This window comes from Bactrocera latifrons, unplaced genomic scaffold, assembly GCF_001853355.1.
Source record: "Bactrocera latifrons isolate USDA-ARS-PBARC rearing strain unplaced genomic scaffold, ASM185335v1 scaffold_140, whole genome shotgun sequence".
Taxonomy (NCBI): domain Eukaryota; kingdom Metazoa; phylum Arthropoda; class Insecta; order Diptera; family Tephritidae; genus Bactrocera; species Bactrocera latifrons.
Window position 1 is genome coordinate 321,084 of NW_017534853.1, and position 25,953 is coordinate 347,036.

Consider the following 25,953-nt stretch of genomic DNA (forward strand, 5'->3'; position numbering starts at 1 on the left):
AGTATATATAGTACAAATGTAATTGTTTATAAAATGGGTATGAGGCAACGGCTTGACTGATTGGACTTTGCTCTTTGTCGCAATTATCAAAATTACAGAAAAACTCATTTCCTTGGTAAAGCCTCTTTCCAAACAATAATATTATTCACTGTATAGTAAATACAATCATAATCGGAGATATTTTAGCAGCCGACTAATTCTACTTATTTGTATAAACGCTGAATTCTTATGCTAAGCCACAAACCGAAGTTGTAGACCCACAATTGCTAGTTAGTGAAGAAGAAATATTGGTCAAAGCCCGAAAACTTGAAAGTAACAAAGCGCCTACAATAGACGGCATACCCAACAAAGCCTTAAAGGAAGCCATGACTTTGAAACCAAAATTATTCGCACAAATGCACAATTTGAGTTTAAAAGAAGGGATGCTTCCCCGAACCATAGAAAGTCGAGCGATTGGTTTTACTTCTTAAACCAAAAACAGCCTCCGGAGGAACCTGAGCATGCTTGACACAATTGACAAAGTGTATGAAAGCATAGTAAGACACCGCTTGGCGTTAGCAATCCTGGGAATCGGCGGATTATCAGAAAGACAATAAGAAAGAGGTCCACCATTGACATTGAGTTACAAACTAGCTTATCGCAAGACAGAATTCTGGCTCATTGGTACTAGAAAGGTGGAGGAAAGTATATATCTCACCGTAGCAGAGTGTCAGATTCATTAATAGCCATAACTAAAGATGGATCATCTAGAATACATTTCTGGTAAGGCGAATAAAATCCTAAACGTCTCTTATCATGACACTAAAAGTTCTCAGTGCTTCCCGAACAATATTGCAGACACTCATAAGTCAGGCCGTCAGTCTGTGCCATAGAGGAGACTTTAATTTCTTATCACTCCCACGAAGTAATACTTAATCTCGTGTTTCGTAGTAGAGTCAGGAGTTGGGAGCAGGTTAAGGTTGGTTTAATGTATACTTATTCAAAAGGGGATTCACACAGCGCTTTAATTAGTCAATTAACAAATTGAAAAATCATAACATTAATTGGATACATGAGCAGTCTGATGCACCCACTTCACTGTCAAAGTCTTGCCTTTGTTAAGAAAAACAACAGGCTTAGCAATGTTCCTTTATTTTTTTTATCAACAACTTTAATATCTACTGCCATTTCATCACACAATCTCCATTAAATAACAGAAATCTCATTAAGCTAGAAAGCAATAAATCAAGCAGCAGCGACTGGTTGTCTGTCAGCAAGAAATATCAAAACTTAACGCCAACACTGTCAACTGTGACAAATGCCAATTGAAAGTTTCTTTCAATCGCCAACAATGTCGGCAATTAACGAGCTTGTATTTAATTATAATATCAGCAGACAAATTCGCTCCGCGTCTTTATGTAGTTCACTACAATAATCATAATTTCGTTGACAGCAATTAACAAGAGTAGTACGAAGCATTGGCGCTGATGTGATGTGATCAAAAGCAGAAAGCCGTTATTTTTATGACAGATGGAAATTCATAAATACCCGCGAACTTACATATGTATATGTATATACAAATATACAGTTACTAGTCTCCACTGTCACAACAAATTAGATCATCGCTGAAACTCATCACAAATCAAGCGTTTTCAGCTAATTCAGCCGCATTCAGCGACTTTTGTATTTCGCACTTTGACAGTAACTTGTCAGCCGTAAGTAGACAGCGCCATCATTGATTACGCCAGAGACGCACAGTGTGGCTCTAGGGTGCTACTCGTGTTTTAGTGTTATTTACTCAACGTGAAAATATTCACTTTTATGCGYTGGAATGCGACAAATTCAGTTACAGAAATAGTTTGGTTGCCACAGCGTTGTTGGCTCCGTCTTCACGCTTGCGTTGACTGGCTTTCAGAGCGCGTTGAGTGCTATTCATTACAAACACTATTTACACATATTGACTTGGTTGCGTAACCGACTATAGCACTTACTGACAATCCGACCGACGCATCGGCCGACTGTCTGTCTGGTGCGTGAGTGCAGATGCACGCAACAATAAATTCTACTTAAACGTGGTCACGATAATTGGAGCAAATGCACGTGTATATAATTCTCTATTTGCCTTAGTATTCTCCCATATTGTTTRTATAATTTTTTGTTTTGTTTGCTTGCTGTCTTCTTTGAATTTGTTTTTCCGCATAAGTAATTTTACTAATTGAATTTAATTTGCTTTGTAAGTTGTTCCAATTTATTTTCATATAAATTTGCTCCCATTGTTTAGTCAGTTTCGTGGTCAATGGTTTTATTGGTGAGCTAAGAGCTTTATGTAAATGTTTACTGTAATTCTGCAGGTTTTATTTGTTTACTCTAGGTTTACCACATATTTTCATGCTGACCTTTATTTAGACTTTATCGTGGATATGTCTCTTTTCGTTAACAATTATAAGGAGTTTTGCATTTCAAGGTTCCTACCTTTTCAATTAAAAAACTTAGGAACTTCAAATTTAATGGGAATGTTTATTATGATTCGAAAGGATATTCTTCTCTATTTATTTTTTGGAGATGATCTCTTACTTATGTTTGCTCCGTCTTCGTCTGAAATGATCCATCTGTTGAGTCCAATTTTTGATCACTCGTTTGAGTATTAAAGGCCTGTTTCGAAKCGGGATTGTCCGCATAGACTTTAGACTTTAGATTTCTCCAGATCAAAAAGTCTAACGGTGTGATATCACACGATCTTGTTGRCCTCGAAAACGTCGACTCTTCTTGGAAATTTTTCAATAGAGCGAATCATTGCTGTTTGGGAAGGACGAGCAGTTTTAGTTCTTGTACTTGTAATTTGTACGCTTTAAATTTAAAATCTCGATGTTGACCATAAGGTGAGCAAAGCGTGCGGAACAGGCCTGATTCTGGTGGTTAGATCGATTTCTCAAAATTCGAAGGACTGGTTTAGGTACATATATACTATGAACTTGTCATGCGTATCAGTTATAGAAATATGTTTGTACGTATACACTCTATGTACTATATGCTATATATTTATGTATTTTATAGGGTCTCCGAAGTTTCATCTGGGTCTTACAAATTTAGTGGCAAACTAATGTACCCTTTGTGAGTATAATAAGGTGACAGACTGACATTAAGCTTAAATATTTTTCTACCACTTCATACTTAACCATAGATATTAATTCATTTCAGAGTACAAAAATTCATAACACCAACAATAACTGTTGCCCATAAATTTTACAAAACCCGATATTGAAATGTTGTACACATCAAGTCGTTCGCAACAATAAATAAAACAATCTCGAATGGCCTCACTCCGTTAGCGAGCGATGAATCTCATTTTCTGACAGACAATTTATGAGCGCCACAAACAATGTTATTAATGCAATGCCGACTAATGTGTCATTATATTGTATTTACATACATAGAACAAACAACTGTGCTGACATACAAAAAATAAATATTTACTCAATGACCGTCAACATATATATCGCTCTAATAACGACATAACAAATGACGCTATTCATAATTTCAATTTGCCTGTTATATTTTTATACACACGCAACATGTTGCACGGAGTATTATAATTTTGATGTCTGACTTGCTGGTGATTGTTGTTGTTAGAGCCCAGAGTTAAGTATAGAAGTATAAATGATCAGGGTGACGAGTCGAGTTGAAATCGCAGTGAGCGCAGCTGTCCGTCCTTCACGGAAGCGATAAATTTGAGAAAAACTTGAGATATCATGATGTGGTCTGTGGTACCATCCTGTCACCTTGTTCCTTACAGTGCATAAATCAGACATGAATAGGGATATCGAAACAATACTTACGGTGTATCCATAAGGTTCTCATTTCTTAAAATTGTCGAAATCAGATCAATAATTCTACAAGCCCTAAACAGCTTTCATAATTTCAGACTTACGTTTGACTTTATACGAGACTATTTCGTTCTTTCATTAGGGGTGTTTTTTGMGTGGCGGATCCCAAACTCAGCGCATAACCTGGAGAGATAAAATTCGTTTTAGCCTTATCACTTTTGCTCGCTTTTAAAAGGAGTTTTTTGGCTACCCAGAGGACACTTGGTCTCAGACCAGAAGTGGTGAGCTGCTGAATTCGTATGTAAAAGAATCGTTTCTAATCGCTGAGATAACGTTCCTCTCCTGCTTGAATTTCTACACATGGCTGCATCCATCAGACAGCGGCCACACTGGCTAAGTCATGCCGTTCGAATGTTTGAAAACACTCTAGCTCTGAGAATATTGGACCTATTCACATTAGGTGTGTCTCTTGAATACATATAACAAAGGTCTCAAAGTCTTATGTATGTAATTATATTAATTAATATATTAAAAAAAAAAAAAAATTCTGCTATAATCTGAACTTCGTTCGGCTTTACTCGTGTTATTGAATTTTTATTATATATATTGGTGTGTCTTCATCGCCAACTGACAAATCTTTATCTCACAAATGAAGCATAAATTCCATTGTAAATCAACACGAACAATTCGACCAACTGGCAATATCCGGTTTTAGTGGCGTTATTTATTGCATGAGCGCTTATAACTCATCGTAGCCACCAACATACTATGTATGTACATATTAACTTATAATAATGACTATATATACATACATATGTATATAAACGCAAGTGTGTATATGCAAATTCTGTTTGTGTTTGATTCGCTAAAAAGCCTCACTAATTTGTTTAGTCATTTGCATTTACAAGTATTTTACTGATAAACCTGCATACACACACTCACATGCATATATACAAGTATGCATTGCTACACGGCCTGTTCGCCTCTGTGTCCGTCTGTTCGCGTCGTTGCGTGAGTCAATAAAGTGTTGAATTGCCATACATTTTTAATGGCATCAAATTAGCATTGAAACACAGGAGAACACAGTGAAACTCTGCTTTGCTAAATATTTACACAAAACACGATTAAAGTGTGCCTTTTGTTTCGAACATTATTGATTTAATGACGYGAAACGCACATCCGTACAAGGACAAGCTTAATTACAGTTGAATTGAGTGGTTTACATAAACATGAAAATGTTCGCTTTCAACGCGAAATTTTATTTGTTTGGGGAGCAYAGGGAGGAAGAAGTCGGATAGCTTKACTTTTAGGCAGGTGCCAGTAAGTATGTAGCAGAAGAAGACCTAATGAAATTAYCTCTTTCGTGGATAACTGGGAGAAGAAGAAACCAATAGCCCACTAGAGTGGGTTTAACTCAATAAAAGTATTGTCGAACATTCAGTGTTTGCAAATAATAGTCCGAAGCTGCTGTGTTAGCCTCTCTATCTATAGCTTGAAACTGAAACGGCAAATTTGAAATAATCAGATTTTCACCRCTTGAAATAAAGATACTTTGCATTACGAATAACTCGCTTTCTATACAGCTTCTAAATAGGAATTTCAGCTCCTATAGAACTAGAGTATGGACAACATTCATTGTGTTTTTACATGGGTAAGTGCAGACGGCGGCGTTACCCCACGGTGCTTAAAAGCACATAGATCAAAACAATGTGTTTCAATTGGTCGGCTGMAAGGGACACCTTTTCCACCTTGGTCGGGTTCAAGTCCGATCTAAGACTTCTGCCGTGCTGTGTGACCGATTTAAACCGTAGCCACTAAGAATATCCCCAAAGCAAATGAGCAGAATGGAGCAAACTTCAAAGGCGAAATGCTCCCTGTGTTACCAGATTCAAGTCTCCGGTCAGACCTTSTGGCGTTTGCTACTACCAATTGAACACCCATCAAAGGCAATGACTGATGACATTTGTWGCTTGAACTTCAAATGTTTTCTCAGCAGAAGAAATCTCATTCAAAGTCTATAATGCCAGTTCAAGCTAACAGTTATAGCACTATTTCTGCCAAGACTTTGCTTGAGGCAAGCCAAAAAGCAAACATAGTGTATATTGAATCCATATCGCGGGCAAATTCTACCCCCTTCCCGCTCGCGGATAGAGTTTAGTTAGTTTATTATCCAGTCGAAAGCTAATACTTTCTGCAAATTTTAGCTTTGGTTCCACGCAGCAAGCCGTTCGTACAACCGCTGGCTACAAGCGGTCTTTCGCTGTTCTCAGCGGTGATTAAAGTTTTAATTCACAATATTGACGTGTAGGACACTTTCGAAATATAGCGAGAGGTTTTATGCTCAACTAACGACTACCAAATATTCCATAAACGTAATGAGACCGTGTTAAAGTCATTATTTACTCATTCATTAAATTTTYTTTAAATTTATTTTTTCCCTTGAATATATTTAGAAGCAAATTAATTTCTTCCCCTTTTTGGCGCATACTTTMATAAACTCATTAGCATGCAAATTAACTGAGAGCACAGAATAAATACTCGTAAACATCAGATGTTGTCCAAAGCTCATTTCACAGCGACGCTGCACATTCACAATGACGACAGCAGCTGGGAGAGACACAAGCAAGCTGCTGCACTAAACTTGATGAACTGCTCGAGTGCCAAAGTTGAGAAACTTACACGGAAACACACACACTTGCGTGTATATATAGTTATGTTTGTTGTTGTTTATATGCTAAAAATACTTCCTCATTTCGCTGACCAGATTTACTTCCTGTTCGATCTAAAATAGCTTAGCAGGTTCGTGTGTGTGGCAGTTCATTCACATATTATTTTAGTGTTGGCTCCTCAGCGGCTGACAAGTACTCGTATGCGGTTTACCTTTTCCTGTGTGCCCTCGGTGGCTTRAAAGTCAGTGAATTTGCACTTTCAGCTTGAAACTTTTGCACACACTCACTTGATTTCGGTACGAAGTTTAGCATGTTCTCCTGCACACGAGTGTGCCGGTTGAATGGTGTTGTTATTGCTATATGCATTGTATATGTGTTCCGTAAACTTTTTCAACTTTCAGCTTATCGCAAAGTTTTGTTTAAGCACTGTAAGTTTTGCTGTTATTGCCGCAACAATGCTCAACCTCAACCCCGATGCCCGAACCCCAGACCCTTAAACTGCCAATTCACTGTCCTTCGAGTGCTTGTGTRTGTGTGTGGACAATAACCAGCGACCGCCGGCACCTCATTTGCCAACAACAACTGGTATGTGTCAGTGGTGACTGTGGCGGTGGCGCCGCCGACGCCGTGCAACCTGACCGCCTGTCCGRCTCTGTGTGGTAGCTTGTCTGCTGCTTACTCATTACACCTGAGGGCTGACTATCAAGGTTTACCGTTTAATTTCTGTGTTTCATTATACACCAATGTTGTTGCTTTTATTGTTTCYTCTGTTTTGCTTATTGTTGCTGCTTCCACATGCTTCTATTTGTTAATATTGTTTTTTACCCCCATTTATGTATATAATCTGACTGTAAGTTATTTTTATTTGGGCCCCTGTATCACATGCTACGTAAAGACATTATAGCTTTATAGTTTAACGGTACTTTGTAACTTTGCAAAATATTCATGTCCTCAACATGATTTTAACATATTTTAGGCTTCGTACGCAGTTSTCGTAACTCCAGTAAAAATTCAGTTATATTTGTAAGACCTAAGACCTTGTGGAAACAAGCTTATCGTATTAGAATTCTCGAATCTGCGATTACGATATGAATAAAACTATAATTTCCTTGCGATCTCGAAGTTAATTTGTTGCTGGGATAGTGGTTAAACATAAATTTGTTTTTGGGATCAGTTTACATATTTGGTCCATAACARATACCTCTGAGAACAAAATTGAATAATCGTTCAGTAATAATAACAGTTCAGTAAGTAATAACAGTATGTTGCAATGAGAAATGCGACATAAGACCCTAAGACTTTAGGTGTGACTTTCGACAGCCTGTGCTCCTTCACTCCTCACATGACCGCTCAAGTTGCTAGCGCAGCTCATGGGAGAAAGCAAAGAAACGTTGCTCGCAATATACAAGGCAATCGGCCGGCCGGTTCTTAACTACGCCGCACTAGACAGGATGCCTCTTAATGTTTCCCATCGAACGCCTGCATACTGAGGCCCGTATACTCCCAGACAACAGTTCTTGCTATAGTGGAATCGCTTCCTAGGAGCATCAAGCGGTTTTTCCTCATCTACATCGACGACATAGACTTCGGACGCAACGAACTTCMGGCATGCASTGTCCGCCATTCACAGTSRAGCTAKTAACACGTTTACTGACTTCCTTTCCGTGTATAGCGTACTTGGAGTCAAACCATTACACTTTGCAGACGACGAGCTCGAATTTCCGCGACAATCGAATGTAACCCTTGCGCAGCTGCGTTCTGGATATTGTAGCGGTTAGCTCCTACTTACCCAGTATAGACTCTGACATATCAAACATAGTCCAGCATGCAATGAGTCCCCGCATGACACTAGCCAACTCTTTACCTGCCCTGCTAATCCCACAGGTCTGACATCCATCTCCCTTTGGTCCAACCCGGTCGACACGGCACGTTTCCTGGCCTTACCGTTGGATGGACGACGACTTATCTAATCCTTACCATCCTAACGAGAGTTAGTTACCTGTTACAACAATAACAACAGCGAAAGATCCGTGACCCTTTATTAGCGACTGTTAACGAATTCAGCAAATATACCTACGACAGCCGACTTAATGTAGCGCGAATTAGTATTGGATAAAAGATTGTCACCTCAGCGGCAAGTTTTTAACCAAGCACAAAGCGCGTCATCTCTTAATGGATCTTAGAAGCCAAAAAAAGATCTCCTGGTACAATAAGGTGGACTTTTTTCATGACATTCTGCTTGGTCCGAAACCAATGATAATCTAATGACAAACTGATGTTGCTCTTTCTTTATATTCATTAATCTGCAAACTTACCATCTACGCCACGTGGTTAAAAAAAAAAATCTACTATTCGGATCCACTAAAAATCAGCATCTATCGAAAAGACGAATTACACATTTTCGTATTTGTTTATAGTGCCATCAGACTCTGTAYCTAAGTATCCTCATATCTTAGACACTTTTAATGATACATGTTGGTGGATCTCTTCGGTACTCTCATAGAAAACTTTTGGTTTCGTTAACACCAAGCACTTCCTTACTCTACTGTTTTGGTGCTAACTAATAGGTTGCGGTTCTCAGCCGATTGCATTCCACGCTCATTGTCGCATGAATAACTTTTGTCATATATTTTGTTATTGTTTTGCTTTCTATTTATCATCCTAACCACAAAGTTTCCATTATGCTGCTGCTGCTGTTCATACAATGTTGTGCCTTTTAATATTGCTGTTATTATTTTCATTATTGTGCCACATCCAGGTTGTCACTTTTGTGCTGTTTTGTTTACGCCATTGTCTTAAGTTGAAGGTTAAATAGAACTTCTTGATTTTACTTGGCTCAGCCAACACCTTGCTGTTGGTCTGTCCAGCTCTTCCTTTGACATTTAGCTGGCTTATCAACGTCTTAAGGCTAAACTCTATGTGCTTTCAGCAATATATAAATATGTACATACCCACCGTTATGGTTATGTGGCTGCTCGTGTAAGCTTTTGCTGTCGACCTGCACAAACTTTTTGGGCTCATTCAAGTTTTGCTGCCAGCTATTTAAGTTGTTCGGTGGCTTTGTGTTGATAGGCCGCAGACATTAACCGCTCGAGGCCATACGTCTTACTTTACTTAAGAAACAAGCACTTTTACTTTACCACCAACACTTCCACTTTGACTTCGTATACGCTTCGAACATTTGTTTTGTTGCCCTGCTATGTGGCCTTCCTGGCCTTTCCCTGTGAGCAAAGTGTGAACATCTTATTTCAAGWACAAACATTTATTTGATTTGATATCAAAGGTGTTATGTAAGGGCTTGTTGTGGTTCATCTGCCTATTGGCTGCGGTACTCTCGTATATTGGGTGTTTTCATACGATTTGCTGTTGTTTCTTGCCGAACTTTTATTGTTGAATTAACTAATTAAAAAGTTATGCCCCAATATGACAGGTGGTTTGCGGAATTTGTTGTGAACCTGCTTGTTTGTTGGATTTGTGGTGAAAGTTTGGTGATTAGCTTTATGAAGGTGCATTTTCACACGGTCCTATTACTTCGATTCTTTGAAAATTAAAAGTAATTTACATATAATTATGAAGTTAAGGTAACAAGTAACTTAATGGTCTCACCACACATATCACACAATATTGGTGTCGAGGGGCTTATTCATTATGTGGAGCAAGTCAGCTTTTCAATACCACACACATGTCAAAGAWTATAGTGAAAAGAGCTCACCGTGATTTAGAGGTTGAAAGAGCATACTGCCATTATGCCTGTACTTATGCCTTATTTCTATCTTTCCTTTTTTTTTTTTTTGTAGTATTGGTCATCCTTAGTAGGGGATGAGACAACTCGGAACACATTTTTGCCATTTAAATGCTTCTCATGAAATCCAGTGGCCATCCAGAGTCAACTTAATTGTAGTTTTATTCTTTCCATTTATCGAGTATCGCTAAGGGCGTCACCTCTACTAATACTTGTCCAAAAGCATGTTCATATAATTGATTCGARACTTCAAGATAGCCTAGAATTTATGCTCTAAACGCAGAAATTAATTAAATAAATTAAMTAATGACCAAATTAGTTCTACATCGCTAACTGTCGAAGAAATAATATCTATTAGATCTTAGTATTCCGAACTTTTTTATGAATGCTACCATGTTACTACTTCTCTGCTTGGCTCTTAATGAAGAATCTGACTTTCCATATCCTTGCCCGACTATTTCCGATTTCAATTCTAAATAATGGCGTAATGAAATATGTTAGGAAGACAACTTTGTTCAACTGATAACATTATTCTTCAAGACTTACATATGTTGTTATCTTCGAAGCACAWTAAAAACAATATATGCTTTGGTCTGGTAATGATCTCAGATTCTTTCGCATTGAAGTACTATTGACTATAGCTTGAGCCTGTTGCTACAGAACTATGAGCAGTTGATAGTTCCTTTATATGTATCATTTGTTTATCGTGTTCTCTACTGCAAATCTCTTTTTTCATATGCAAAGCGTTTTCTGCGATTATGTTGCGGAAATTTGTTTCGTCATTGTGTCCATATTTGTAGCGGGATTCTTTACCATATATAGTCAAAAACTGCGAAAGATAGAAATCAGTTTCCCCTTGTTTCCGTTCTAYCCATTCTTCTTCCTCGTTGTTGCTTTGTCCMATCGTTTAGGCTCCTTTGTCYTTCCTGCTTCTTCTYTTCYTTCGTTAATCGAGTGACAGTCCTTTTWRTTTTATCGAATAATCGCTTAATTTCTATGGCCATTATGTGTGGTGGCATGCGACCCGCTATGACTCCTGCCGCCTCGTGTGATACAGTTCGGTAGGCAYATGCAACCCTGMGAACATTTAGTCCGATTGTAACCTTCGCCTCTTATGAGTAAGTTTCCTGCTGCAGTTCTGTCTCCCATATAAGGGCAGCGTACATAAGCATGAACTGACTTACTTTTAGATGTTTTAGTAACTACTGTGTCGTAATGGTATATCCATCAATTTTGAGTGTGGCGATCTCTAGCTTCTTCTTGCTTTTAATTAATACTGCYTCCATCTTTTGGCCAGCTAGTTGAAGCTTTGTCGCCATAAGTCACTCTTGGATTTCTGTCGCCTCATGATTGCTCAGACGCTTTTTTATTTCTTTAGCTACCACGATCACTGCGATGTCATTCGTGTATCCAATTATTTGAACCTCCTTGGGTAATGGGATTTTAAGTGAGCCGTGGTTTTAGTCCTCGGAAAGCGTCTTGCCATTTTCGGAGCCTCAATTCATTATGGACTAAGTGTAAGGTCTGTTGTGTCTTTTCATTTCCTCCCAGACTTGGTAAGCGTGCTGTGATTGGCAAAACAATTTACACTAATTTTTCTGACAGCCCTGCGTTTAACCASCTCGTAAAGCGCCATCTACCGATTTATTAAAAATATAGCAAAATAGCTTTTTAAATTCCAAAAAGTAAGGTTATGTTACGCTACTTTTAAAGCAACTTATTATATGCGAGTGCAAGGGGGTAAACTTTCAATTACACTAACGTAAAAACCAGTCCACTTAATCACACGTGCTGCGCTCATTATGGCACCTTTTCTCCTTTATTAAATAATCTACGATTTCAAGAAATAAATTGATATAACTAATTGAAACAGCAACATGACTAATCGCGTAACAAAATGTCAACTCAACATTTAACACACCTGCCAACAACGACTCAGTTTCTCAGTCGCTCAATGCTATTCAACTGTCAGTTATTCATGTGAGCGCTGACGTCACTCAGCTGTATGACATTGTGTGGTGTGTGGTTATCCATGCTGTTATTGTTGTTGTATTGTGACTTAATTAAACGTGAGGCAAGTAATTAGTTTAAATTGAGCCAAACCAAGGAGTTGTAATGGCTAACGGCCAGTCCGTCACTCAGGCACGCAGACAGACAGCCAACGTGGCAAGTGATCGAACAAGCCGCCGCAKCGCAAATAAGGAATGAAAAATTCAAATTGCGTTTACATGTGCCCCTTGTACGACAACGAGAACTGCCTACATTGACAAATACGACTCGCTCGTAGCAACTTGCCGCCTGCCTGCGCGCTTGCCTTTTCAGCCTTGGCAGACGGCTTTCCGGGCTTTCGAAAACATGTCGCAAAGTAAAGAGTGAATTAATTTTGTGCTCACTGGCGTGTGTCGCCGTTTGCTACCGATTGCTTAATATCCTTATTACTATGTACAGATGTTTGTGTGTYGCWTGTCCTTAGCAAGTTTTACACATTTTTAATTTGTTACATTTTTTTTTAACTCTACAAAACATGCTCCTTTACTCATTCAAATGTGTTTTTGTTCTCTTTTCAGCCCAACCGGTGCAACGTTGCGTACACAGTACGAAATAAAGGATTATTTATTGTCACCGGGTACCTGTAAGTGTGGTCTACCATGTCCATTGCGGCCGGAGTATTTCTTCGATTTCAATGCTCAGGTGAGTGCCGTTGAAGTTATTTTCAGTTCAAATGCAAGCCATTCGAGAAATGTGCYGTTCCACCGCCGCAGCTGTTGTCCTGCCAACCGGTTTCGTTCGGAAGTTGCGGTTWTTTAGTACGAGCGGGTGGTTTTGGGTTCAAATTGAAAATTGCAAAACTCTGGTGTATTCGCACGATGTGCGGCAACCCTTTGGGAGTTGTGTTTGCAACCTGTGATTGGGTTGGAATTGTATAAATGGCTCTAATGGAATTACTAAATAGATATTACTTGTAAGCTGAAAGGATATCGGTGTAGAGGGTTTGGTTTATTATCTACCTTGCTCTTTACCTAAGCTTCCGCGGGTGTAATGTGCAGCAAATATGCACATTCAGTCAGTCTCTTAATACTTTTGATATCGAATGCAGTACTACTTTAATGACTTAAAAACATGCTATTTGCTCTCGAGCAGAGTAAAGAATCAGCTTTTCAAGGTTATGTAAGCTTCTAGCAGATATTAAATATTYGAAGTCTGGTAGATTCTGTTTGACTTGTTGTGAAATCTCACATTCCTGTGCTACTTGCTTGTTTTGATTCCAGAGAAAGCTTTAAGACAGTAAATTCGTTTGCATTGAATATAATAGTTTCTTAGAACAAAATCGCACATAGTTATTGTTCAAGCTGAATATTACCTCCGCGCTCCCTTTACTTTAAACCTATTGACGTCTTATAGTCAGCTATTTTACCAGAGTAGCATTTAAAAGCTCATCCATGTTTTTTCTTTTTACGTGGTGGATCTCAAACCTAACGCACAACCCTGGGGGAGGGTTTTTTCGTCTTCTCACTTTAGCTCACCTTCMAACGAATGCTTTTTGGCTRCGCAGAAGATACTTGATCTAAGACCGGAAGTCGTSAGCTRCTTGAAACATATGTGGATGAATCGTTTCTGGCCAATCCCAAGTGAATGGCACTCAGAGAACTTTCCTCACATGGCTCCATCCTATTGTTCAAGCTTAATATTACCTCGTCGTTCCCTTTACTTTAAAAATAGTGACGTCTTTTAGRCAGCCATTTTATCAAAGTGGAGTTAAAACTATCGAAAATATGCTATCTAGTGCCTAGCGAAAAAATGTAAAGATGTTACTTAGAACATGGAGAAGTTATGTCTCACATGCGCTTCTCTTCAAATGAGAGCGTAATTTCTAGGCGGTACAGTATTGTATTGTGTTTTATAATCCTTCGATGATTATGAAATTGTGAAACATTTTGCTATTACGGACCTGGTTGTTTCGTGGCACAGTCATAAGATGCAGCGCTCTTTTTATATCCAGAACAGAGTATATTAAGTTTGCCACGAAGTTTGTAGCACTTAGTCAGAAATTTTGGAGACSMTATGAAACATATAAACAAAAGATCGGCATGACAACCTGAGTAGATTTAGCTATGTTCATCTGCCTGTCCGCGTTGTAGTTGTCGCGCTGAATTCTGCCTAACACATAGTCCTTGACTGGATAAAAAATCYGGATCCGTTCCAGTTACGTAGACTCGACTATCCTAGAAACGGGTCTACCTGTACATCTACATACATGGTTACAAGATATATCACTAGAATGTATATCTGCCATACAAGCTGATCCAACGGCATAAAAGGCTTATATGAAAAGCTTTTTCATTTGACGAGATATCCTCAAGATTTTCGGTGTGGTTAATTGTCGAAGGCAATGGTGCAATCTCCATCTCCAAAGAAATTGTTTAGATCGGATCACTATAACATGTAGCTGCCATACAAACTGATCAATAAAAATCAAGTTCTTGTGAGGAAATTGTGGAGTATTTTGAAGAGGACTTGTGAGGAAATACTAATCTTAGTTAAGTCTCTACAAGAAACATTAGGAGTATCAGTAACACATTTATTTTTTGCACTGTCTTTTCAGCCTTAAGACTTTATTTAAATCTAAACCTGCAGAATTATATGAAAAATATCCCTGGGGTACTACCAAATTAAATTATTGATTCCCAAGCTCAAATACAAAAATATCTCGAAAAATATCTATCTCTAAGCCCGAATTGAGACGTAAATTGACTGTTAGCTAAGACTATAAGTATAATGAAAGCTCGTCGGCTATCCGAGCGCGAGTCGAACATCACATTCTCAAGCAACTATAAATTTACAACATAAAAATCTAAAAATAAACATGTATGCATTATAAACTAAAACTTTGTTACGCTTCAGCAATTAATTATTCGATAATTTATTAAAAATAAATCGTAATTTCACTGATTTCTCCTTTGTCGTTGGGTGACAGCGATTCACTTCGTGACTGTCGCATCACGAAAGCGCTTATAACGATTAATAATTACATGTTGCCTTACAAGCCAGCGCACATACATCCACACACACACAATGTAGTTTTTCCATGATTTCTTTGCCGCCGCCCACCGCCAACACCCCGCAACAAAGCCTTTTTTAGACGCGGCCCTTCATTTTTTGCCGTTTCACTACACTTGGCCTTCAGTAAAATTTAATTATAAATAATTGTACGATATAAATCAACACAATTGACGAGACAAGTCTGTCCTTGCTGGTGTGTATGAGCTGGCTCTTATACACATCTAGATGTGTATAAGAGACAGGTGGTGGCGGTGGTGGCGACGACTAACATGCCAGTAAGGATGATGTGGCATGCTGCATACACACACACACACGCGCAGTCGTGCCTAGGAGCAGTCGCACTCTAGCTGCTCATCGTTCATCGTCATATTCGCGCGCTGGCAGGCTGGCTAAGCAGTTTTTGTTAACACATAGTCGTCATAAATTMAGTGGGGCACACATCCTCCTTACTTGCCGCTGCTCCGCCTGCAACACGCACAGGCACACGTGCAGTCGTATATGGCCAGCACTGACCATGAAAAAGTCGACAACAAAATAATTGGCTTTACGCTAGGATGTCAATTATAATTATAAAACTTAATTATAGCAGCAGCGAGGCAGCATTTTTTCCCGATCCCAGAAAGAAATCAATGCATAAAATTCGTTTTGTGGCGAGCAGCMGTCGCTACAGGCTGTTGAAGGACGCAGAACGGGTATGCAATGATAAGTGTCGCCTCGGATGAGCAGCTATGCACTGGCTATATGCACACATATACTCATCAGTGCATACATATGTATGTGTGTGTGTGTGTGGACTTATATCTGCTATAATAAAGGCCAGTAAAGGTGCATGCCGCATACAGCCACTCGAAAGTTGCGCAAAAAAATGAAGGGAATCTGTCGCAGCRGCAAAGCTACACATACATACACAAAYCCTTGTAYATATGTACAGTTTATTTGCCTTACAAAGTTGCAAATTCCTGCGGCTCCGATTTTCCATGCYTGGTTCGGCTATCTAGTTTGACAGCAACCACTCGTCAACAACATAAGTAAGACAACAACAACAGTAGCGCCAAGCAGTGTACCGGCCACAGATCATTTTATTTTGATCCATTGACAATTTGTTGGCGTCCATCTTTATCACTTTATGGCATTGTCGATTAACAAAGCACCAACAACACTTATAAGTACCGCGAAATGAACTGTCGCACAGTGGCGCGCGTAACAGAAAAATGTTACTGGACACAGGTACATGTTTTTTATGTAAAGGATCTTTGTTTGACATGTAGTTTCTAAGAAAAAATAAAAGAYATATAATTTAAAGAAATATCAAAGAACTTAGCTTACTCATAAAGAAAAGGATTTGCCGCCGTTTTTTAAAAATGATTTTAAGTCATCAAATAAATTTTTAATTCCGACCACTTGTGCAGCAATGCAGGTCGTACAAGTACATATGTTAGAAATAATGCGCCGAACATTCTCTTCTAAGGCGCCAGTCGTCTCGGGCTTGGCTGTATGGCGTGAACCAAAAAGTCTTTCATGTCACAACCGCCAATTTAGCCACAAAAAACGTCTTTAATGATGAGTCAGTAGTGCTCCCATTGACTTTAGCATTATGACCGGCTTAATTTTTGAAGAAATATTGACCATAGAACACACAACAGTGACCTTTTAAGGTTGTAAYSGCGCCAAGCGAAATCMTTGKTTTTCATAAMGGTCGAAAGAACAGTTGGTACGATGAGGACTGAGAACGAAACGCATATGCAAACAAAAAAGAAAGAGGCCGAATTGCGGAAGTATGAAGAGCTTGAGAAATTGGTTGGCAGGGGTAATGCGCGAAAATTCGACGAAAAGATGCGGCGACTAACCGAAAATTTCAAGACTGGACTCTTGCTGAACTTAATGTGGTGATCTAGTGGTTGATGTTCAGAGCATAGTGACGTTATTGAGGGAACACTTTTCCAGCTTGCTGTACTGCAGTGAAAGTGTAACATCTGGAGATGGCAAACCCGATTTCACAAAAAGTCCCCCTTTGCACCACCATGCACCAGTTTCTGGTGGATTTATCTGCTTAATATCGCATATTAGACCTTATCGAGCGTAGAATGTGAAAGACTGAAACCCACCGTCAACAAACTGATTGGACCTTATCAGATCGCTTTAGACTTGGAAAATCTACTATCGACAAGATTTTTACCATCCGCCAAATCTTGGAAACGACCCGTCAAAGGAAGAAGAAAATAATACGAACTGCAAAGCTAAATAGAGAAGGTACAATCCTTATTGAAATCCAATGCAGAATCACACTTGCTAATAAGTGCTACTTTGGGCTGCCTACAGACCAAGTTAATTCAATTTACTATACATTAATCCTCTTCGGACGAAGAAAGATCAAACTCTACAAGTCCTATTCCCTTCCTGCTATATGGTGCGGAGACATAGGCAGTGACATCAGTCACAGTCAGCCTTAGGATTGTTCGAGAGTAAAGCTTTGTTTCTAATCTAATTTTGACACTTCACCCAGTCCCTTGAACTCTGAAGCCCCTTGATATCTCTGGATAAGGCGGAATAGAAGCTGTTCCAGCGTCTCTCTCATGCCTACTTCCCTGCACTCTCTACGTGTCATCCGATTTATAGTGTGCGGAAATTGGTCAGACATACTTCTATGTACCGCCTAATGAAAGAAAACTTGAAATTTAAAAATAAATTTTAAGTCCCCTATTTGCGTAGCTTCTCAACACTGTACGCTGTAAAGCAACCGTCTGCAACCCCTTACAAGCTCCCTTACAAGCTCCCTTACAAGCTCCTTCATAAAAATATGCATTTTGCGGAGATACGAGGACAAATGACAGTCAGTAAATTTTCAACTGAAATCCGATGAGTTCAGCGTCAAGAATACAAAACCAACAGCAAACAGAGTACACAAGTTGCTCGTGTTGTTGCAACATGTTTTGATTGAAAAGTGGCAGCCTGCATCGATTTCGCAATGCTTGTGGCGCACACTTTATTCCCACCGTTGACGGCCTTTATTTTTTTCTGCTGCTGCTATTTTCAAGCGTAGAATTCATTTTAGCCTTAGTTTCTGTGACAATTTTATCTTCAACTTGACTCTTTTACGCTGCACTTCAATTGCTTCTTTTAGCGCTATGCGACGGCGCACCACCGGAAGTCCTTTGGCATTCGAGCCAGTTTAGCATTAAAGGTAGACAAGCAAAAAAACACAGCAAAGTAGTACGACAACAAATACAAATGGGCGGACGAGATAAAAACTTTAAGCAGTGGCAAAAATGAAAAAAAAGKAGAAAGAGGGAAGCAAGAAGAAGGGTTCAGCAGTAGACATAATAAGCCCACAGGGAGCTATTTTTATCGCGATTAAGTTACGCCGTTTTTATTTAAGCTCAGAAAGGACTTTAAGTGTTTATAGCCGCTGCTGCTCTTATCTCTTATTATTTATTTGTCTCTCATTGTTGCTATTTTCAGCGTGTTTTGTTTGCTATTTAAAAAGGAATTAATTCGAGTAATGCAATTATTTCGTTAGAAGGTGCCGTCTACGGTTTTCATTTCAAAATTTTTAATTAACTGGTAGGAGACGCAATAAAAACTTAACCTTAAATCCTTAGTGACTTGGTCTTTTCGTTAAATACTTTTTCATCAGCACTTTTAAATATTTTATCTATTTTTAAAATTGGAAAACATTATTGCGGAGGATCTCAGATAAGTTTTTCGCCCAAGTAAATGGCAGATCGTCTTTGAACTTTAAGTGACGCGACTTTCTAGTGATCTCTAGTTATCTGCAAAAAAAAAAAAAAAAAAAAAAATTTAGTAAGTATTTACTTAGCTCCAGTCCATTCCAGGAAATGAAATATCCAGTTGTTTGACTACTGATCTGGTACAGAAAATTCGCAAGCCGCTTAATACGATACAAATTGAAATTTCCGAAACTGGAAGACGGTTGACGGTCATAATTTGCTGCAATAAGATATCACATGTGATAGGCATAAGTAGGAATGAGGAAGATACTGTAATACCTCTTCTGCTGCCGTCTGATCTCATCTAGCACTCGTACTAGATATCTAAAGTCTTGCCAGTTCAAAGAACTAGTTGAAGTATCAAAATATAATAAGTTCTCAGCCATGAAAAATTCAGCTGTCAGTAGTCGTGCCAATAATTGTTTTTACTGAGAGTTTCGTAATTTTGTGTAAAATTAATTTGTATCGTTTCTTATAAAAATTTCTCGATGCCTCAACTCACCGTCTTTTTAATAATTAGTGCTTACGGTAACTGCTTCACTCATAATATCTTCCGTTCCGAAAATCTGTACTTAATGGGTCATAGAATTTGTTTCTATCGAAAAAGTGGTCGATTCGATCAAATCAAATTAGGCTGAAATCATTTAAACGATATCAAAAACAGATTTTTGGATCAAGTACATTCCGTGACTAACAAAAGGTAATCAATTTCGTGGGTGCCTACTTTTTTTTTAAATAATTCAAATTTATTTGGAAATGTTTGTTTTCATTAGAAAGAACATTCTTAAGTATAATTTTTTTTTAATTATGTCTTTCAAATGTTTGCCGCGGCTACGTATGAGACAGTTGATCCATTGAGTCTAATTTCCGATGACTCGTTCGATCATTTCGACTGGTCAGTGGCGAATAACACGCGTGATGTTTCGCACCAAGGCCTGAACCGAAACGAGATTGTTCGCCTATACTTTGGATTTTACATATTCCCAGAGGAAAAAGTCTAACGGTGTGGTCTCACAGAATTTTGGTGGTCAGTCGACCGGTCAATAAATTCATTGACTATTGATGGTTTCGTTTTCACAGCCATCAATTTTGAAGAAATATGGACCGATTCAGGTTGCTTTTGCTAGTTTACATATCCATTGAGCCAAAAATGGGCATCATCGCTAAACAAAATTTTGCTCGAAATCATCGGATCTTCTTGGAGCTTTTCAAGAGCATTTAGAGCGAAGCGTTGTCGCTTTGGAAGCTCGATCGGCTTCAGTTCTTGCACCAAGTAGTTTCAAACGTCGGTCCGAATCGACTTCGCGGCGTAAATCGTTCCACAATGATCTGTCCAAAAAGGGTATAAGAGAAAGTACCTTTACTTGGATCACCCGTTAAGGGACGAGGGCTTTAATCTGAATTTGTTGCTGGACCAAACTTCATCAAATATAATATTATCGATTTGTGGTTTAATCGATTTTATACCACGTGCCACTTTAACTCACATGATTTCTTTTGGTCTTATTTCCTACGTATTCATGCCTGATACTCGCTTCCAGCACTTTAATGAACTCGACTTGCGTAAATTTAAAAGCGCCAATCCCAGCAAATTGTCAAGTGGCAGAAGCGGGCACTAATTTATGTGTCAGCCGTTGCAACTAAATATCTATGCGGCTGCCAGAAAGTGTTGGCCTTTATCTGTTATACAAGTTTAATTCCTGCCACCGTTAGACTGCTGCCAACAACTAACTCGTGGACATATAGCAATGCGCTGCCAATGCCAATTGGAAATAGCTGCTCTTTTACTGCCATTTTCGGTGTCAGGCTACAGAGCCAAGCCAACCGCGTCAGTTCGCAGGGGTTTATTTGGTCCCACCCATTAGCGTTGTTCGATTAAACGAGGAGGATTGCAACAGCAACTTTAGGCTTTGCTTTAGTTACTTCTACATTCTTTATTGCAGCGCGGTTGATTGGTTTCGTCGACTAAAAAAGCAAATGAAAGAGCAAAAACAACAGCAAGTGAGTAAACAAGAAGTCGCACAAAAACCAATGTCGAACATGGAATTCCATCAGATTAATGCTTGTTAATATTGTCGCCAATTTAATAGATATTCGTCTACTCAGCGTCGCTCACCAACCGCTGGCCACCAAGCTTTGCAAAAACTTATCCACTACTGTCTGTCTGTTGCACAAGTGACAAATGTTAAAAAAATGTTGCAAACATACGACATAGTTACATAATTGTAGTTGCTGTTGTTGTTGTTGCTGTGCCAGCAAATCAAACCCTACGTAATGCGAGTGCTTGACGAGCCGTTGGCTGGCAGCTGTGACTGTCGGTCGGCTGGCTGAAATGGTTTGGTGACTGCCAAACCGTCAACGAGTCATTCAATTCACCGCCGATGTTGCAATTGTTTGTGTCTTTCTATGTTGCGGCATATGTGTCTGCATTACATAGGCTGGCTAGGCTGACATTCAGTCAGTATGTTGTCTGTCTGTCTCTTTTGCGTCACAAAAAAACGCCTTTGCGGGGCTTCACCTGACGTCCGACGCGCCACACTTGTTTGTTGCATGTAAGTTTACTGTTTGGCTTGTCTCATTTTTAATGCCAACTGCCAAGCGCCGCTGCCACCTGCTGCTGCGGCATGTTGCAGCTACCCCCCTTCAGCACAGTGTTGCTGTCGCACTGCAGTTTGTGGTTGCGGCTACAATTTCAACGCGCCATTTAGTTGTTGTTGTTCTTCTTGCTGGTTTTTGTTGTTATTCTTGTAATTTGTTTTTGCTCTTGTTACTGAACAACAGCGTCGTCCTGTTGCCATTGCTGGCTGGCCTGGCACTACTCTATGAAGCCGCGCTTACTTACACACCTTGCAACTCACACCGCACCGCCATTATGGCACTGCTTTACACGGTGTTCTTCGTACTCATTTCTGTGGCACAAATGAGCAGGTGCTTCTTGAAGCATGTTCACTTTAATTGATGAGGGATTTACATTTTTCTACACTTCKCTGCCAGACATTCCGTTCGTACTCCACACASTAGTTTAGAGTTTTCCATTGAAAGATTTAGCGCGCRTTTGTGTSTCTGTRTTGCCGCAAGTTGCTCACCATTCAGCGCTTGTAATCCATAGGTGGCACAGGAAGGGCGGCGAAATTATAATTGCAAAACACCGGAGTCATCTTCTTAGTAGTGACATGTCGTATTGGATTACCTGCTGCGCCAGCATAAAGGGTTCGCTGGCTTGGTCAGCGCTCAAGGCTTGGTCTACCGGCTGGCATTGTGCTGTGGTCACTAGCTATGCATATGCATGAGCTGCGCTGTGGAAGGTGCAGCAAGGTKTACTTTGTAAATATAATTTCTGCTTGTCGATTTTCTATTTACTTGTAATCACATGCGAAGCCTCTGGTCTTGGTAAATGACTTATCTTCTTAAGTATTCTTAATGAAAGTCTTTTGCTGAAGATGAAATAAATTGCATGGCGACTGGTTTGCTATCGGCAGCTTAAATGAAATTTATGTGATTGAGTTGCTTTTGTAAAGCGATTYTATGAAGGAAATAATTAATGCTGTTGCACTAAATAAAGTCAATTTTTCTTTTGCAAAATTCGAAAACTTTCTGTAGACCCACTGTACAATTTACTTTATTTATATTGAGAAAAAAGCTTTCAGGAAAGCTACAGTATAGTTAAACACCATTATATCAGACCAAATTCAACCATCCACTTCAATCGTGAACAAAGTTGAAATATTCATGTGTTCTATACTGTACTTATACATTGCCCTGTAACTCCTCCATCTTCTTTACTGGCGTAGACACTGCTTAAGCGGCTATAGGCGAGTTAGTAACAGCGCGTCAGTCGTTTCTTCTTTTCGATATTTGGCGCCAATTTGACATACCATGTGCATATAGGTCCGGATCCACCTGATTACTCCAATGGAATGGAGATTTTTCTCTTCCTCTGCTCCCGAAAACCTTCAAAACTGATATGCTTTCTTCAACACGGACATGACTAGTCAGCGTAACTGCTGTCTCTTGATTCGCTGAATTATGTCAATGTCATCGTATATTTCGTGTAGCTCATCGTTCCATCGACTGCGATACGCGCCGTTGTCAATGCGGAAAGGACCATAAATCTTAATCGAACACTCTTAAGGCCGACTSATTAGATGATGTCATTGCCCATGCCTCCGCACCATATAACAGGGCGGGAATRTTGAGGGATTTGTAGAGTTTGGTGTTTGTTCGTCTTGAGAGGACTTTACTTATCAATTGCCTACTAAGTCCGAAGTAGCACCCGTTGGCGAGAGCGATTCTGCTTTGTTTTTGATAGCAATGAAAAATTGTAGAAAAGCTACAGCAAAGCTTAAAACCTCAATTTAGAATCTAATATGGAGCATAGTCTTAAAACTATAATAAAGTAAGATATAAAGGCAACAGAAGCGGGACTGTCTATAGTAAGTCCTACACGAAATGGAGCTTCAAACTAAATTAATATAAATCGGTCTTTCTCACTGTAATCGAGGGCATATTAGAGGGTGCCAAATGGGCTTCTGCTATAAGCGGCAAGTACGTAAACATTCTTGTGGATAGCCAAGCGGAAATTACGGTTATCCGTAGCGCTAATCCTAAGTCTCATTAGGATATGTTATTAAAGCAGGCAGTAAAGAGATTTTCTGGAAGTTTATATCATAAAGGAATAGAAGGCAAATAAAAGTGAAACGAGCTGGTTGATTGGGACAGCTAGAGACAGAATTACTCGTAAGTAGCCCAAGGACATTCAGCTCCTCCGAAGGTTGTTTGAAGCCTTTGACCACACAGTGCCTCTGGGGTACTGTCGTTGATGGACTGACCAAAAAGCTGTTACTGCTGGGAAAAAGTGAGCTTAATATTCAGCAGAATGCAGAGCTTGCACGGAGCATTAAGATAGTCTGCAACATAACCAGCCTTCAGCCGGTTGAGAAGGGACGTATTCACGGGTCGCAATATTCCAACTTAAGATACATTGGGCAGCTGAGGTGGAAAAGAAATAGTTTCGTTTTGCCAAGTCCACTGAGTTGCTGGAGGATACTAAACGGTAGCGCAAAGGGYCTAATGTTAGTCCAAGTTCGGCCGCATGCGGTCCACTACACATGCGCTTCACTTTTCGACCAACCAAATCGTATGACAAGCTGAGTCGGTTTAGCCATGTCCGTCTGTATGCAATAGTTCTAAATAAATTTTTATTTTTTGTGTTGCCATATTTTGGCCATATCTGTTTGGCTAATTGGCATTTATTTGTGTATTTCTCACTATTCTGAGCTGTCCGCCTCGCTATTTGTCTAAAAGGATCCTGACTTGGCGAACCCAAGTTCGGCCGGGAACCCAAGTWCGGAACGAGTGGAGTTGATCTGCCAGTGAGCTTAATTTCTTCCTACATTTGTTTAACTGAGCTACTAGCTGAGTTTGGTAGACGGATGGRRAGAAAGAYCAAGGCTCCGCCGTCCCTACTCCACTCACAATTTTAGACCCGTCTGTATAAATAGTATACTCCTCTTCTACCGAACCTCTTCTATGTTCACGTCTGGAGAGTATTCTTACCTGAAAGTCACTATTGAAATCCAATTTTTTGGGATATATAGCATATAAGCAGCTGGTGTAAAAACCGACCGATCAAAAGCAAGCTGTTGTATGGAATTGTTATATTTGTGTATAGTTTCCGTGCAAGCGATGTTAACATGTTTTTGTGTTTCAAGATAAGACTTATTCAAGATTTGGCAWAAACTAAGAACTGTCATAAAGGTTGCTAAGATCTCCTTAGATAAATGATATATAAAAAATATCAATAGCTTCTAGAAAGCTTTCACGCTTTTAATTAATGTCATAACCTACAAATCGGAAATTGGATAAAAAAAGTACCAAACTCGAAAAAAATCAAAGTATCAAGTAATATTTTACATTGTTCTTGTTTAGTTGTAGTCTAAGGTGTAAGGTAAGCTTAGATTACACATSAATCTTTACCGCCSTARTGACAACTTGAACAAACAAAGAAACTACCCAAAACTAAGTCTGAACTCACATTAAGCACATTCTTGAAAGGAAAATATGTAAATTTACCAACAAGCAACATGCAGCTAAGCCCTGCACTAGATAGACACCTCAGTTTCTATTGCCACGCCACCGCTGTCGCTTTATTTATTTACCTCTCTCTCTCTATTTGTAAGTTAGTCAGGCGAAACCATTTGTCTATGCGCTGCTGTTCCACGTCATTGTGCAACTCATTTGTCTCACCAAAAGTGTGTGGTGGTCGCGGTATTGGTTACCGAAACGCATCGGCGGGATAAGCTGAATTAGATATCGCCTGCCGTAGGCAACATAAACAACGGATTTCTTTCAACTATTTAGAATGCWGACTGCACGTGTCTCCRCAAGCCCAAAAAGCGCAGCGAATGCCAAACAAATGTCAGGCATGCAACAGTACAAACAACAGCAACCACAGCGCTTTTGCCWTAGCTCACACATGCGAAGTGTCATTTAGTCACTCAGCTGGTCAGCCTGACAGTTAGCCGGTGWGTAAGTTAGACAGCCAATGCGGCGGTTGGGCGATTGTCACAGCTCAGACAGACAATGCAATTGCAAATCAGGCTGCGAAGGCATGTTGTTGTCTAACATTTAATGCGGCTGTAGGGGACAGCCCATATAGGAGTGTGTATGTGTGTGTTTGTTTGTATAATTACATATTTGTACGTCGTGTGTCAACCGACCGACCTGTCATGCGTTGCACTAACAAACCTCCATTCTATGTATATGTGTGTACATGTGCCGTTATCGAGTGTGCTTTTCTGAAATTACACGAGACAAAGCTGACATTTGAACAAATTGCTTCGATTAGTTTTCGTAAGCGTTGCCACTTTATTTTACATGCAGTGAAAGTCTGACGATGACGACGATGACGACGGTGACAGCGGCTGGCGTTGTGGCWCTAGTTGCCGACA

At 39.5% G+C, this 25,953-nt stretch overlaps 1 protein-coding gene across 4 annotated transcripts in view; it reads left to right on the forward strand.

The window, feature by feature from the left end:
* LOC108965503 (polyhomeotic-proximal chromatin protein) overlaps positions 1 to 25,953 on the forward strand; it is a 388,316-nt gene that overhangs the window by 88,778 nt on the left and 273,585 nt on the right. For all 4 annotated transcript variants that reach the window (XM_018927971.1, XM_018927973.1, XM_018927972.1 and 1 more), the window contains exon 3: positions 12,782 to 12,905. In XM_018927971.1, the coding sequence (XP_018783516.1) occupies positions 12,782 to 12,905 (124 nt within the window). The remainder of the gene's footprint in view (positions 1 to 12,781; positions 12,906 to 25,953) is intronic.